This window comes from Henckelia pumila, chromosome 4 (genome assembly GCF_033568475.1).
Source record: "Henckelia pumila isolate YLH828 chromosome 4, ASM3356847v2, whole genome shotgun sequence".
Taxonomy (NCBI): Eukaryota; Viridiplantae; Streptophyta; class Magnoliopsida; order Lamiales; family Gesneriaceae; genus Henckelia; species Henckelia pumila.
In genome coordinates this window covers 150,389,956-150,406,831 of record NC_133123.1, presented here as the reverse complement: position 1 = coordinate 150,406,831, position 16,876 = coordinate 150,389,956, and the positions used below count along the sequence as shown (strand labels likewise).

At 31.5% G+C, this 16,876-nt stretch overlaps 2 protein-coding genes across 2 annotated transcripts; both read left to right on the top strand.

Moving 5' to 3' along the window:
- The first annotated feature begins 7,124 nt into the window (after nt 1–7,124).
- Nucleotides 7,125–11,028, top strand: LOC140862939 (calcium-dependent mitochondrial ATP-magnesium/phosphate carrier protein 2-like). The gene is made up of 4 exons (XM_073265969.1): nt 7,125–7,825; nt 9,449–10,222; nt 10,330–10,420; nt 10,506–11,028. The coding sequence occupies exons 1-4, from the start codon at nt 7,357–7,359 to the stop codon at nt 10,696–10,698; spliced, it is 1,527 nt and encodes a 508-aa protein (XP_073122070.1). The 5' UTR covers nt 7,125–7,356; the 3' UTR covers nt 10,699–11,028.
- A 1,012-nt stretch (nt 11,029–12,040) lies between these two features.
- LOC140867654 (uncharacterized) lies at nt 12,041–14,832 on the top strand. The gene is made up of 4 exons (XM_073272706.1): nt 12,041–12,155; nt 12,348–12,481; nt 12,596–12,880; nt 14,593–14,832. The coding sequence occupies exons 1-4, from the start codon at nt 12,138–12,140 to the stop codon at nt 14,609–14,611; spliced, it is 456 nt and encodes a 151-aa protein (XP_073128807.1). The 5' UTR covers nt 12,041–12,137; the 3' UTR covers nt 14,612–14,832.
- The last annotated feature ends 2,044 nt before the right edge of the window (nt 14,833–16,876 follow it).

Below are 16,876 nucleotides of genomic sequence, written 5' to 3'. Positions count from 1 at the left end.
GTTTCCTCTTGAGAGTGGATTGGTATAATATTAATAATAATATATTAATATTATTATTATATAAAATGTTTTTTTCTGAAAAGGAAAATTTTTTATTAATATTAGTATTATTGAAAGGAGAAACATTTTTATAACATATTGTTATTAGTTACAACCGACTTCCAAAACATAGAATGACATTCATCCACAAGAAATTATTTCTCAATTATAAACATTGTTCGAGTGATATTATGAGCCATCTAGTTAGTTAATGTTTCATAGCCTGAATTGAATAACATCTCAATGAGTAAATAAATAAGTATGCAAGTAGCGGGGTGCCCAAGTTGGTGTAATAGGTGAATTCTTGGCCATAGGTCAGGAGTTCGATTTTTACTGCCAACATCTTCTTGGACTAGCCTGTCACACAGGACTTGTCTAGTGTTAGTTTGCAGGCTATTACGTTAGTTCGATGATTTACCCAAAGCGCACCAAAAGATAACGACTACGGGTTCCCACATAAAAAAAAATAATAAGTATGCAAGTATGCACACGATTTTTGAAATGGGAGCATCCAAAGAGAAAGGTGATGGATTCTTCGATGCTTGAATTATCATAAGCGCATCCACTTCGTCTAGCCATTCATTTCATCTCGACTGTAGTATTTTTGAGACATATTCTCTAACTACAAATATTTTTACTAGATGAGAAGCGTCCCAATAAGCATGTTCCTTCAGCAAACAAGATGTGTCCATGATTGTCACGTCCAACTAATCACACACTAAATTAGTTATTCGTCCATAGTATCACTGCGTCTATATCAACTTTGAGTGTCTTCAAAAAAAAAAACGGTTGTCGAGTGGAATCCAAGACTTCCATATACTTGAAATATATACTATGTGATAATATATCAATCTAACTTTCGTTCAATAAACGAGTTTATTGCACCAAACTTCTCAATAAAATATTAAAAATTCACATTTCTCTCCTGTGAAATTTTAAAAGTCATTCATGCCCTTAAACATTTGTAATAGTTACACGTTTAACCCTTGCCACAAAGATTTTGTTAAACACGCGTTATTTTTGCGTCCAAATAACCATTTTTTATAATATTAGGATTATGATACGAAAATAAATTCTATTATTGTAATATTTTTTATATCAAATCAAATACTTCACCCACATCAAAATACATATTTTTTTCTTCAAAAATACATGTGATGTATTTGAGTAAATATGAAAAATAATACAATAAAAAATACATTTTCGTACTATAGACGTAATATTGTATCATAAACCTAACAGTATTAAAAAAATAATTGATTAGGCGCCGTAAAAACACTTGCTCAATAACTCGCAGTGGCAAGGATTAAACATGCAACTATTACAAAAGTTTAAGGGGTATGATGACTATTAAAATTTCACATGAGAGAAGTGTGCATTTTCAATATTTCACATGAGATTTGGTGCAATAAAATCTTCAATAAATATTATTGGAAGAATTTGTTTTAATAAATTCTAAAAATAACTAGATAATCTTAAATATTTTAAAACCGATTAATGAAGTTAAGGCCGTATGGACAAGTACTCATAAAACGTTTTTCAAAAAAAAAAATTACAATTTTTTTATAAAAATGATCTAAAATTTGTTTAAAGATTAAATATGTGTTTGAACAACTAATTTATAAAAATATTTTAACATTTAAAATAATGTGTTTTGAGTTCCATTACTTTCTATTCTAAAAACACCTAAAAAAACATCTTAATTGTTCTTTAAAAACTATATTTAAAAAACATCTTTTTAAAAAAAAAAAATCAAAAACATTTTACAAATTTTTTTGTCCAAGCTCATGATTTTAGTTTTTTTTTTTACTTATTATATAATAATAAAATTGTTTTTACACTTTACTCTCGTGCCATCTATCAATCACGAAAATATCTAATAAAGTGGGGTCCGGCTACCTGTTCTTACGTCAATGGCAAAGTCAAATTGGGCTCTCTATGGCCCAAAGGAGGAATAGACAATGAGTCTACAAGAGTCCATAATTAAGCTACACATTTGCCTTGGGCTATACATTTTTTTATTTTTTTTAATTAATATTACATGCATATATGGTCCTTAGCAAAAAGGGTGTTTCATGATTCATTTTTTTTTTTAAAAAAAACAAAGTATAAAATTATTTTCAAACAAAGTCAAGTACAGTTACATCATAAATCAAAGAATGTGAAGGTGTGATCCGTTTGCCTAGACTAGACAAAGAAACAGCTCTTTTAGCTAAAGCATGTATGAGCAACATGATTCACTAATTTTTTAACAATAACAAAAGAGATAGATCGAATGTCCAACGCAAGAAAACTTACAATCTTCGATTATTAGTTAGAGTGTCATAGTTTTACTGGAGAGCGACGATTTTTTTCTATGTTTCGTTCTAATTTATATAATTTTGGAGCTAACAATCATCTGATTTTTATATATCATGTGGGTTCCTCCAACTCAGTCGTTGTAATTTGAACTTGTGATCCTTAATTTGTCCTCCTATATATAATTATTTAAGCAGTATGCCATGCCATTGTTTATTTTATCAAGTATGGGTCTTGATTTTACTTGGATTCTATCCCCATCATTTCCATTCCGATTTAGTGGCTCACAGTACCGATACTTCGCCATTAATATTCCAACAAACAATGGACAGAACATAAATGCTCAATTAAATCAATTGGTGTCCTTTATTATTTTTTAAAATTTTATTGATAACATCATATATTTTTTTAACAAAAATGAATTAAATAATAATTGCACATTATATATATATATATATATATATATATGCTTAGGATTAAGCCAAAGATGAGCCATAAATGTCATTTTGGACCTTCGGTATGCTATATGCAAAATTATAATAACGTTATATCAATGAACCAAAAAAATAATATACCACAGTTGCTCTATTTTCTTTATGGATAAATTTATATTTTATTATAAAATGTAGTAAATTTATACTTATAAATATATGTGGAAAATGGGGTTTTGGTAATTTTGCTATTTTTTTTTAATCAATAGTTCAACCTTTAATACTTGAAATACAAGGTATCGAAATATTTTTTTATAATAAAAATTAGGGATGATACCTTCTTTTTTTTAATTATTATTGTTGTGGTGGTACAATGCTTTTGGATATACTTAGCGTGTGAATAGCAATTTGTTTTGACTTTTGGTTTTAATTTAAAATGGTTCAAATGGTGTCTGGAGCACCGTTTTAAAAGTTTAAGACTTTAAGTGGGCATGTGTAGGGTTGGTGAAAATACCGTCAACATACCGTTTTTATCGTATTCAAAAAAAATTGTAGATATCGAAAATTTTTGTATGATACGGTATAATACCGTGTATATCGATATTTTTTTAAGAAATAAAAACAGTTTAAAAAAATCGATACGATATCGGTATCGGAAATTTCGGTACCGAAATTATCGATACGATATGCGATATTTGGTACGGTATGCGGTATACCGTACCGAACCACCCCTAGGCACGTGGACGGCAATTGAAGTGGAAATTTGATGGGAGCAACTTTCCATTTTAGAGAATGCTTTTTTTATATGGTTTTACATATTTATGTTCGTAAGATGGATTGATTAGATATATATTTACAGTGAAAAATAATATTTTTGACATCAAGATACTGTTTAGTTTATGTATTGGACGAAAAAACATACATAATATAAGGATGATAATTTGATATACTTGGATAAGATAATTATGAATGACATTAATCCTTTTATAATTTGGGCAAGCGAAAATGCATAATTAATTAATGTAATTTATCTCATACAATAAATGATTTCAATTAGTAGTATTATTTTATGGATATGGTTAAAGATCTGTCTCATCAAAATTAAAATTGATTCGTGAAACATCTTATAGAAATTTTTATATTGAATTTGTCCTCGCTACCAAGCTTATCATAACTATACTAGATTTAGTTTTCAGATAAATATTTGTTTTTATAAATAATTATATATTATTATTATTATTATAGACAAGTAATAGAGATACACACGATTGTGTTATGATAGGCTTATTAGTTAAAATTTAGTTTTTGGAGAATCAATTTTTGAAACTGACATTGCGTTTTTAAATATATTTGTGTAGAGAAAAATTTTCCACTCATTTGTTGTCCGTTTTTATTCATTTGTTGTCAATATTTGTATGTAGTTTAGTTTAAATAATGGATGAACACACACATATATATATAACAAATTGATTACTATATTATATATGAATCGAGTTTAAAAATGATGTAGATATCTAATCATACAAGAATAAATAATAAAGACTGAAAGGCCGTCAAAAATAATAATATAATAAAACTATAAAATATGGAACAAATTTTTTTTTTTTTTAAAAAGAAATCTAAAAAAAACATGCTCTATTATTTCTTCAAACTAGTTGGTACGGTTTTTTAAGATATTTCAGATCGATTGATTTAAATTTATGGTGATAGTCAATATTAAATTACATTGTTTATCAAATATTCACAATTTATATTCATATGAACCAAAATTAGTGTAACCTCGACTACAGCAACTATGAATCCTTGTTTTTATTTGAACTAATAAATGTGACACATGAGTTGCGTGTATAACAAAATATTTTATCATTTTCTTATTTTTTATCTTTCTGAATTTTTTTTACTTATGATCAACATGTTATTTGAAAAAATATCATATCAAAAATAAAAAATAGAATTCAAATAAAAAATATGATGAAAAGCAATGAGGATAATTGGAGTTAACGCCTATTGGAGTAGTTAATTGATGTAGGTTTTTTTAAAGAAAAAAAACTGAAAGAGATAGTAACAAAAGTAATGACTAATTAACTATTTTATAAAGAGATAATCAATAATATATTTGAAAACTCATTAAAATTACCAAAAATGATTTTTCTACGTGTTATCTGTTATTATTATATAGTAAAGATTACAAAACCATTGATAATTAATATAATTTACTCATAAGTCATATCCCGCTCGGCATGTGCAATAAACATCTTTATTAATTTTTAATTTAATATTAGCACACAATATGATAAATCATAAATATCGGTATTTCAACTATTGTAGGATATAAGTCATACTAATTTAAGATCAAGTACACATTTTCATTTTTAACACAGTGAGACCATTTTGCGAGTAAAATGTGCTCCAATTTTTTTTTGAGGCAAATAATTAACCATTGACCTTTGTTCCATCCTTGACTCTTTCCGCATGCATTAAAGAAACAAAAGTTTGAAATTTTGAATAAAACAATATACTCAAAAGATTAGATGAGTCGATGGCAGATAGATACTGTTCATCTGTCAACATCAGATCAATTTGCAGATTAAATCAATTGATTTTCACCGTTCAATCTTTTTGGTAGGCTATCCGAAGGACAATATGAACTTATCCCAAAAAAACAAATGTGTGAATAAAACAATGTACTCAAAAGATTGGATGAGTCGATGCTGATAAATGGATATTGCCCATCTGCCAACATCAATGGTAGCAGATCAATTTATATATCAAATCAATTAATCTGCACCGTCCAATTGCCTAACGAATAGGTTACCCGAAGGAAAGCATGAACTCATCCCAAAAGATTATTGCTCTCTTTCCCAAATCCTCGAATCAAGACGTGACATTATAAAAGATGGTTAAATATCAACCAGTATTTAAATGGGTTTTAATTTTTTTTCAACTAATTAATTATAAAGAAATAATTTTCTTTGTTTGAGAAGTTCTTATAATAATTATTGGAAAGGCTTGTCACATCGACTAGTGTGAGGTCTCTAAGGGAATGCCTGATAATAATTTAATAAAAGTACACGTGTTGTTCAATTGCCACCACCTCCTCAATTGTGAAAGAGCAAATGACACACACGCATATTAATTATTGGATCCAAATTTTTTATTTTTATTTTTTATGTTTGATGTTTACTAAGTTGATGACGTGCAATGTATGAAATTTAAAATAGATGCTCGATAGTGGAAAGCGTAATATTTTATTTTTAAAAAGAATTTCTGTAAGAAAATGCTAAATATGTCATAAAAGATTTGTTGTCAATATTATTATTATTATTATTATTATTATTATTATTATTATTATTATTATAGCGTAAAAGTATGAGATCATTTGAGCTCTTCAGATGAGATTGTTTTTTCCCAACGAAATGTTCGTATGAATATTTTAAGTGAAAAATGGCAATTAAATCTACTTTTTTGGGTACTACCAGAAAAGTAGCATGAAACACTCTTTTTAAAAATTTGCATGATTTAGCAAATAATAACATGTATTTGTATATATATATATAAATGTTTGGGGGAAATACTTTTCTTTACATGTCTTTTTCTTACCATTTTATTACTCATTAATCATTATTGTGATATATATGCATATATATATATATAATTATATATGTGTGTATAAATAGAAAAGGAACTGAAATGTCATTTCATGACTCATGTATCTAATATCCCCACATAATAGTAATATTAGGCACAAGATTTGTATACGATACTAAACACATTAACGTCATGGAAAAAAAAAATTGTAAAAAAAAAAGGGGAAAAAAAAGCTGAAAAGAAAAAGCAAGACTGATCAGGTTCGATACCCATTTTTTCAAACGTGTTTGAACCCCCAAAAGCTTTATTTTGGAGGCCAAGACTTTTACCACTAGAAGCTTATAGAAAATTATTTTTAAACCCAATTTATTAAAATTATGCTAATTATATAATATAAGATCAAATCTTATATACTCGGAAAAGGGTGAAATAAGAATATAATATAGAGTAATATGGAAAATTATATTTTTAGCTTATATATGCTATTGCCTATTTTTAGTTTTGATTATATTATCGACAATTTACAGCCACGATCCACTAAGCTCTATCTATTTTCTCTTTTAATATTTTTTTTGTCGAAATATTAACGTAATATCGGAAAATAATAATATGTTACGAAAAATGAACGTGTCACCGAAAGTTATTATTATGTTTGATTTCACGTAATATAATATAAAAATATATATTTGAGAATTCAAAGTGTCCACGTAATAGCCACGCTTGTTATGACTTCTGATACCATTCGCCTCTCCATAAAAACGGAGCTCCAAATAGCAATCCGGGTCACTTTCTCGGGTCTTCCTTCAAGAAGATCCTCTCCAAATATTCTCCTTTCCTTCTCCATTATCAAACCCAATCTTCACTTTAACACACACATCACGCAGGCAACACAGCTCGCTCCACAGATCTGAAGAACACCAAATTTTCTTGAAGCATGCAGTGAGGAAAAATCCCTTGATTTTGTTACCTCTGTGCCAGTTCCTTTTTGTAGAGATCATTTATGTCTGGGGTAGTGTCGAGGAATGCGAATTCACAGGAATCAGCTGCAGCAACTATGGATACGGGGCAGAAGGACCAGAAAAACCGCCGCGGACCCTGCAACCCGGTCGCGAAACCCGGGCCCGTGTCGCTGGATCATGTGCTGTCCGCCTTGAGGGAGACCAAGGAGGAGCGGGACTCGAGAATCCGGACTTTGTTCGGTTTCTTCGACACCAATAATGTGGGGTATTTGGATTATGCCCAAATCGAGAAGGGGCTCTCGGCAATGCAAATCCCGGCGGATTACAAGTTCGCCAAGGAGCTGATCGAGGTCTGCGACGCGAATCAGGATGGGAGGGTCGATTATCAGGAGTTTAGAAAGTATATGGATGATAAGGAGCTGGAATTGTACAGGATTTTTCAGGCGATTGATGTGGAGCACAATGGATGTATTCTACCTGAGGAGTTGTGGGACGCTCTAGTCAAGGCTGGTAAATATATTGTCTCTATTGTGGTTTTTTGCACCTTTTTTTATGTACTGAATATGATTGATTGCATTTGAAAATTTGTATCTCCTGGTTTGTGATTTAGATATAGAACAGTAAAGAGTGAAATTATTTTATAACGGCATGTAAAAGTATGAACTTGCTGACATTACTTCTTGAAAGGTCTCTTCGTTAGAAGTGATCTGAGTGGTTTTCCTGAGTGATTGGCGTATCCATATTCAGCTATTCTCTTTGTTGAATATACGCATTGATCCTTAATGCGATCTTTGTGTAAAAATGTCAGTCATAGAAGCAGAGGCATGTGTTCTATTATAGCAATTATGAAGTTCTACTGCTTGCACAATGCCACTTCAACATCATAGACATTGCTAACTCAAGATGATCTTGGGTTATAAATTTATAATATGCTAGCTTTTTGTCTTGTTCACTAATTTAGACATATTGTTAGTGCGCTGATGCAGATTTGGCTTCTTTTTTTTTTTTTTCTTTTCCCAATGGTCTAATTTATGTTGTGCTGACCAGAATCCTCCTCGTCCTGGTTTGGGAGCTTGGCACCATAGATTTGTTGAAACACTTTTCTTATGGTGGACTTGTGGCGTCAATAATGAAACAAGCCTCTATCACGAACTATTAGATAGGATTAATAGTCTGCATTTGCGCATATTATATTTCTTTCTTTTCTCTCAAATCCAGGTAAGACACTACATTTCAATACCTTTTTCTTTCCCCTGCGTTTGATGGGAGTACATGTCATCGGATGCCTTGTTCCTTTCCATTTTTTTTTCTTGCTTTCTGGCAGAATTCACATGCTGTCTGTGCTCTTGTTGTCTTTTTTACACATGTATTGGAAGCGTGAGTCGCATTAAGGATCATAGATATCGCAGAGTTTAGGTGCAAAGTTCAAGGCAAGACGTGCCGCATATTGAAGCGGAGTGCTAAAAGGAATAATTTTATAGAATCTATTATTTGTAAGAATTTTATCAAGTAAACTTTAGCAAAACACCATTAAAATTAAATCTTTAGTCTATTAGCGTATATGAATAGACTTTATCTTGCATTCCATTTCGGATTTGCTAAGCTTACAAATAAGGCGCTCTTGAGTCTTAAAAGAGCGCCATGGCTTCAGCTTTATGGTTGAGGTCTGTCATTGGATTGTATGGAGGTGCAAGGGCTGAGCTTTGAGCCTAGGTGCCTGCATTATGGGCTTTTAATAATTATGCTCATCTATATATCACATAGAATGGTTCTTAATTTTTTCCCATTGTTAAGTAGGGAACCTTGTAATGCAGTTATAACAAGTGATTAATATCTCCTTCATATGTTTATACTTTGACCTTTTTAAACTAATTATTATATTCCCTGTACTAGTCTTTGAATGATAAAGTTAGTCCATATCTCATGGATGGCTGTTTATTGGTTAATGCTGTTTTTACTCAGTAATTTTGTTGTTATTGATTTCTTGCTTGATTAGCATTTGAAGTTGAGAATTTTCTTAATGCTTGTGAGATGTCTTGTTTCAGCTCTTTGATGAATTCTTTTGTAGTTCTGATTTCTTGAATATTTTTGGATTGTTTTCATCTTATAAGCCATGGCAGCTTGTTTTTGCAGGGATAGAACTTGATGATGATGAACTTGCAAGTTTTGTTGAGCACGTTGACAAGGACAATAATGGAATTATAACTTTCGAAGAATGGAGAGATTTTCTTCTGCTTTATCCACACGAAGCTACCATAGAAAACATATATCGATACTTTGAAAGGGTGTATCTTGTAGATATTGGTGAACATGCTGTAATTCCTGAAGGCATCAGCAAGCATGTTGATGCCACCAAGTATTTAATTGCGGGAGGGGTAGCTGGAGCCACTTCTCGTACCGCAACGGCACCACTTGATCGCCTTAAGGTTGTTTTACAAGTTCAAACTACACGTGCTTCAATCGTTCCTGCAGTTCAAAACATATGGAAGGAAGGTGGCCTTTTAGGTTTTTTCCGGGGTAATGGGTTAAATGTTTTGAAGGTTGCACCTGAAAGTGCCATCAAGTTTTACACATACGAAAAGTTGAAGACCTTCATTGGAGATGCAAACGGGGACGTAGGAACTGCAGGTCGACTTGTTGCTGGTGGGTTGGCTGGAGCTGTGGCACAAACGTCCATCTACCCAATGGATCTCGTCAAAACACGGTTACAAACTTTTGTTTGTGAAAGTGGGACTGTTCCAAATATTGCGAAATTATCAAAAGATATTTGGATTCAGGAGGGACCTCGAGCCTTGTATAGAGGATTGATCCCGTCTCTTCTTGGAATTATTCCTTATGCAGGAATCGACTTAGCTGCCTATGAGACCTTGAAAGACATGTCCAGAAAATATATTCTTCAGGATGGTGGTATGTTGCTAGCCACTTCTTTTCTAGTTGATTATACCGCGTTAAATCTTTGTTTCCTCAGATGCATCACGATTACTGAAATGGTTAAAAATTTAAATATCATGCAGAACCTGGCCCTCTTGTGCAACTCAGTTGTGGGACAATTTCAGGAGCCCTTGGAGCAACCTGCGTTTACCCACTACAGGTTGTAAGAACAAGGTAATGCACACAAACCATCACCCCATTTGTCCATAGGCGAGAAATGCATAAAAAAACATACCTTGTTTGATAAATTATTTTCCAGAATGCAAGCTTATCGTGCCAGCAAAGGCGCGGCCGACAATACCATGTCTGGCGTATTCTTGAAAACATATCGGGTTGAAGGTTTCTGGGGCTTCTACAAAGGTCTTTTTCCGAATCTTCTCAAGGTCATACCATCAGCCAGCATCACATATCTGGTTTACGAAGCCATGAAGAAGAGCCTGGATCTTGATTAGGTGGCTAGACAGCGGCGAAAACGGAGTCGATGATGACGATAAAATAAAATTTATTTTGTAAAACTGGCGATCAGTCATTCTTGGGATTATACTCTAGATTTTGATTCTTGCTTGAGATAACTACCCATACTTGGGAGTTATCTACAAGGGATTGACTTGCTAACTAGTCGAGAGACTTAAGGATGTTTCACAATGTGCCTCTATGTTGAGTGATACTAGGTGATTGTTGTAAACTTTTGCCACAGGTATATATGTGCACAACGAATACCAAACCCACGGAATTGTCAAATTTTTGCTATATTAATAATATACTGTTGAATTTTCCTGTGATGGTATGTGTGTATTAGAAATATGGAACAAAATAGTTGAACAATGCATCAAGTTTGTATGGGTAAAGCTCAAAGAAAAAAACAGGAGATTTTGTAGTATGTTCAAGATTAACTGTTCTCGACATTCTTAAAATTAGTTCGATTCAAATGCCTCCAAGAGGAGAAGTCATGGCACTAAAGATAATTTATTAACCTATTTAGTGTGTTTTTATTTTTATACATACAAGAAAAAATTAATATACTGATTTCGGCCTTTTTTTTTAAATAAAAAAATTACGATTTTAGTCTGTTTTAGTTTTGTCACTTGTAAAACTTAGATTTCATTTAGACTTTTTTTTTTTTTGAAAGAAGTTTTCATTTAGACTTTAGTAATGGTTTGTTTTTTGAAAAAAAAATATTTTTTTATCCAAAAATCACCGAATTTATTGAATGTTACTTATTTAACATTGATACTGTCTTATTTAATTCATATGATACCAACATAAAAATATATCGACTTGACCATAGAAAAAAACCATGTCATCTTATAAAACATCCCTAAATTCTTATAAGAGTATAGAAAAAAAGGTTTTAAAGGGGTGTTTAAGTTGATGGAGTAGGTGAACTATTGACCAAAGGTCGGGAGTTCGATTTTCCCTACCAACACCTTCTTGGACTATATAGCCTGTCACACGGGGCTTGCCTAGTGTGGTTTACCTAGCTAACGTAATTTACAAACTATTACATTAGTACGAAAATTTACCTAATACACACCAAAAATAACGATTACGAATTTTCACTTCATAAATAAAATATAATAATATAATAATGTATAAAAACTACACATACACAACTTCTACATGATTATAAGAATTTTTTTATGTTTTCAAGAAAAAGTAAAAATAAAAATAAAAAAATTAAAGAGAAGGTTAAAGGAGGTTAGAATATGTGAGAACGTATGTGTGGCTTCAAGAGTGTTCCATAATAACGCTGTCCTCATAGCTTTTTGACACCTATCCTTTTCTCAGCATGATCTCCAATCCTCCATTATTACACCCCTCTCCTGCAAGCTAAAGTTTCAACTATATAAAATCGCCCTCCAATCTTCCCCAAATATTGGAAAGATCGATCATGGCATATCGAACTGCTGTAAGTACCAGTTCGTTAACAAAATTTTTAAAATTTTCAATTTTTATTAACAAAAAAATTGAAACGTGCTTCTAACAAGCTCTTCAAAACAATACCTTAGTTTCTTGCACTTTAATTTCATTTTTCTTTCATTCAACTTTGGAAGAATATAATGATGTATATACAAGTTCACTTCCTTTTAATTTCTTACAGGCATACTGGAAATTGATGTCGAATGAGCTACGAGGGAGGTCGAGTTTCGCCACTTCCACTTCCCCGAAACTGAAAGCATTTTCTATTGATTCTCCCCATTTGGCACAGCCTTCTCCGGGATTCATCAAATCCAAGTACGTACGATCATCAAATATAATATATACACACACACATATACATCTATCAGTGAATTCTTGAAAGTATTTTTTTTTTTTTTAATATACGGTATTATATGTATGCATGAGAAGGTTGCCAAAGGGTGATTTTTTCCCGGTGTGCGTGGCTCTGGGGATGATAACTTTGTCCGCGAGTTTCGCGGCGTACACGGCGCTGCATCAGCTGGGGCGTGCTCCCAACGTGTCCGTGAGGAAGTCGAGGCGGGAGACGGTGCCGGAGGTGACGGATCCGGAGAACGTGGCGGAGGCTGCCGAGAAGTTCGTGAAGCAGTCGTTTTTCAGGAAGGTGGCCCATATCCAGGGCTCCGGTCGCCCGGAGACCATATCGAATCCCATCGGAGGCGATGTTTTGGCCAGGTACGTGCTAATTAGCACCTATCGATCTAAACATTGTTGTAAGTTTTATGTCGGTGTTGGAGACAGGACCAATATATTTGGGACGGAGGAAGTTGGATAATTCAATTAAGGGACGGAATTGATTTTATTATTATATATAAATGCAAATAAGCTAATAAGGGATGGAATTGATTTTTTTTTTGGGACGAGAGAGAATGTTTCTAAATCATTTACAGTTTAGACAAAGAATTGTTATTAAAACATTTGGAAATATATAATATTGAATATGAGACAAAGTCGATGAGAATGTTAAACCATCGTCTCGCGGTCTTGAGATTGGGATCTTATTTGAAATTTGAGATTTTGACTTCGTATGAAGATGTGAATTGTAAACTAGGAGCTGAATTCGAATACTTTGTCTGAAATTTGGATCTTGAAGTGAATTAAAGAAGTATGAGCCGTTCGGGATTCCGAATTTAAAATTTGGGAGTTAAGAGGAAAGGAGCTGAACTTGCAATTGAAATCCACATAGATGTGTTTAGGGCCGGCAAAAAATATCGAAATACCGTCGTACTGTTTTTATCGTACCGAAAAAAAACCGAAAATATCAAAATTTTCGGTATCGGTAACGGTATAAGATTTTCGAATTTTTGGTATTTCGGTATATTGAAAAAAAATCGATATACACGGTATCGGTATGATACCATGTATACCGATATTTTTTTTAAAAAAAAAAAACAGTATAAAAAATCGGTATACACGGTATCATATCGATATCGTATCGAATTTCGATATTCAGTACGGTATCGGTATGGATTTATGTCATACCAAAATGTGTCGGTATACCGAAATTTCGGTACGATATCGGTATCGTAAATTTCGATATCGAAATTTTCGGTACGATATGTAGTATTCGGTATGGTATGCGGTATATCGTACCGAACCACCCCTAGGTGTGTTAACACTTTAGGAGGACGGGTTTGTACGTAATTCATCGCAATCCATTGTAGACGGGGCAGACAGACAGAGACATGCCTAAAAGGTAGGTTGAGAAAATACCATCCATCCATCTATTTTAGTTGACGGAACGAGCGAACTTAGATAATTACATGTAAATCAGCTTGTTTTGTTGGGTTGGCCCATAGCCCGTCACTACTTATAATTAGGAGGTGGGATGTGGGATGTGGTGGCCAACCATCTCACTTATTTCATTATTTTTCATTATTCGTCTTTACGTTTTTTTTCACATATATTATATATTATATTTAATAATTTGAATACTTTAAATAACTATAAAATAGAAAGTTTGTAATTTGTTTTTCTAATAATTTTGCTTAATTTGTGTAGAAAAAAAATAAGACTATATAATCTTTAATAATATATTTTTATTAATTATATTTTGAAAATTGTGCAATTTCTGAATACTTTAAATAACTATAAAATAGAAAGTTTGTAATTTGTTTTTCTAATAATTTTGCTTAATTTGTGTAGAAAAAAATAAAACTATATAATCGAAAAAAAAAATAGGACTATCTAATAGAGAGGATGGAGCATTTAGTATGATGTGGTGGCTTAACCCCGACTATCTAACACATTTGACACTTCTTCAAATCCGCAATGACTATTGAATATATTGAAATTTTCAATCTGAAATTGCTTTAATTTTGTTTTTATTTTTGTACGAGGTTGATTGTTTGGGCCTGAAAAGCTTGTGTTTTTTATAAATGTTGCAGGCCCATGCGTGGGGAGTAATTGGAAGGTGTTGGAATAGATTATAGGCCCTGTTGAAGTGTTGATCCATTTGGTCTTCCGCTATACACTGGGCTGTTAACTTCACTGGGGCTGCCTTTTGTTTTTTTTTAAGCATTTCAATGGGCTTCTTGACAAATATTGTACATGTAGATGTGACATATGTGGAATAAAATATATACTCAATTTGAAATCGATTTTTTTAGTTGGTTATTTTAATATCATTAAATTAAGTTTGTACTTAAAACATTATAGATTTTAATATCTTAAAAGTATATATTACGATGTAATAGTACATGTTTTTTGTAGTAGTTATAAGTTATGCGAAATAAGATTAAATTTACCCTATTTTAGCTAAAGATTTGGAGAAGTTAGTTGAGAAAATAGAGGTTAAAAGAGAGAAATTTCTATAAGATTAGTTAGTTGAGAAAAGGTTAGAGAGAAAAGTTTTTAAAATAAGATAGGTGAGATCCAATAAAGTTATACAAAAAGTTGGTGGATAAAAATATTAAATACTAAAAAATTATTTATTCAAGAGAATCATCTCGAAACATAATATTAGAGCTTACCCCCAATCTCCATTTTAATTAGGGGTGGAATCGGGTCGGGATCCGTCCTGTAACCTCATTATCCGATTTTCGTCCTGATAGAAATTGAGATATTTTTTTTTCGATTCCGCACCCGAGAAGTGTCGGGACCCGAATGTTTGTGTAAGGGAATTGAGGTTGCACATAAACAGTTTGAGGTGTTGACAATACCTACTATAACACCTTGAGTAATTTGCAGCGGAATATAATTAAAGCGTAAATAAAATAAACAAACCACCAAATAAATAGTCTCAAATGATTTAAGCAAAAGTATAAAATACTCTTGCAATGCCTCAGGGCAAAACTTCACTAGAAAAATTTTAAAGAGTTTTACAAACCCTAACACTAGTGATTATTGTAAAATTCAATTTCTCAAAACAAGTGAGAAAATAAAGAGTAAAAGTTCTCCTAAAAATTCTATGTGAAATAAAATAATAAAAACGAAGTAAGGAGAAAAACTTGAAGAAAAACTTGAAGCCAAAACACGTGAGACGAAGACACTCTTTAATCAACAATCTTCGAGTGCTCTTCACGGCTTCAAGCAATCACAACCGAGATGAGTCTTCAGAAGATCTTCAGTTCTCTCGTACGTATATGAAGCTCTCTGTAAAAATCTCACGATCTCTCTATGTATCCGTCTTTTCAATTGATTTGTCTCTCTTCAATATATAGACTTGAATCCTTCCTTGTAGATGTTTCCTTGTAGACATAGGATTCTCTAGATCTTGTTCCTTTTTGATCAAGTCAAATCTACGTAATTATGAAATTAAATCATTAGAGTTAAGATAATAAATATTATGATAAACTTAATCATATCTCAAATCAAGTTATTCAAGAAAATAAATAATTTATATAAAATTACTTCATGTCCAAGAAAGACAAAAGATATTAAATAAAATCTTTTTCAATTAGGATGATTTTAAGGAATAAAATATTCCTTTCAGTTTGGTCGGGATCCCGTTGGATCGGGAGAGGGTAATCCCGAATTATATATTTTTTAAAAAAAATATATGTAAATATTTTTTTTAAAAAAAATTATGAAAAAATCAAACAATTTCTTAATACAATACAAATAAATTAAAATTTCTTTATATATAACCATTAAAAAACTAAAACATTTTTTAGTGCATTACAAATAAACTAAAACAACTACTTGATTAATAAAAAAAACTTATAATTATTCATAATAATAAAAAAAACAAAATAAAAATTTATAACTCAATGTTATTATTAAAAAAGATAAATATAAAAAAATTATATGATATATAATTATAAAACATTAATATTAAAACATAAAATTTAAAAAAATTATTTTTTTAATTAAAAAATATTATTTTTATATTCGAATCGGGTCGGAAATCTCGTCGGAAATAGTTGCCTATCCCGATCCCAAAATTGATCGGATCGAAAAAAATCCCGACCACTCGGGTCGAAAAAAGTTTGGGACGGAAAAAATTCGGGACGAGAACGGATCGAGATTCGGGATGGGTCGGGATTTATGTAAAATTTGCCACCCCTAATTTTAATAACAATTTTCAAAATAACTTATTAGTATAAATTTTTAAAAATTTTGCAACTGTAATTTCTTAACTGTTTTTAACAAGAATACCGGATCTATGGATTTAAAAAATCTTTAAAAAATTAGAAAAATTGATAATGTTACACAACACACCAAAATCAT

Coding starts and splice junctions, on each gene's coding strand:
- LOC140862939 (XM_073265969.1), top strand. CDS start 7,357: ATGTCTGGGGTAGTGTCGAGGAATGCGAATTCACAGGAATCAGCTGCA. Junction 7,826..9,448: donor GGACGCTCTAGTCAAGGCTG/GTAAATATATTG, acceptor TTGTTTTTGCAG/GGATAGAACTTGATGATGAT. Junction 10,223..10,329: donor ATATATTCTTCAGGATGGTG/GTATGTTGCTAG, acceptor AATATCATGCAG/AACCTGGCCCTCTTGTGCAA.
- LOC140867654 (XM_073272706.1), top strand. Junction 12,482..12,595: donor CCGGGATTCATCAAATCCAA/GTACGTACGATC, acceptor ATGCATGAGAAG/GTTGCCAAAGGGTGATTTTT.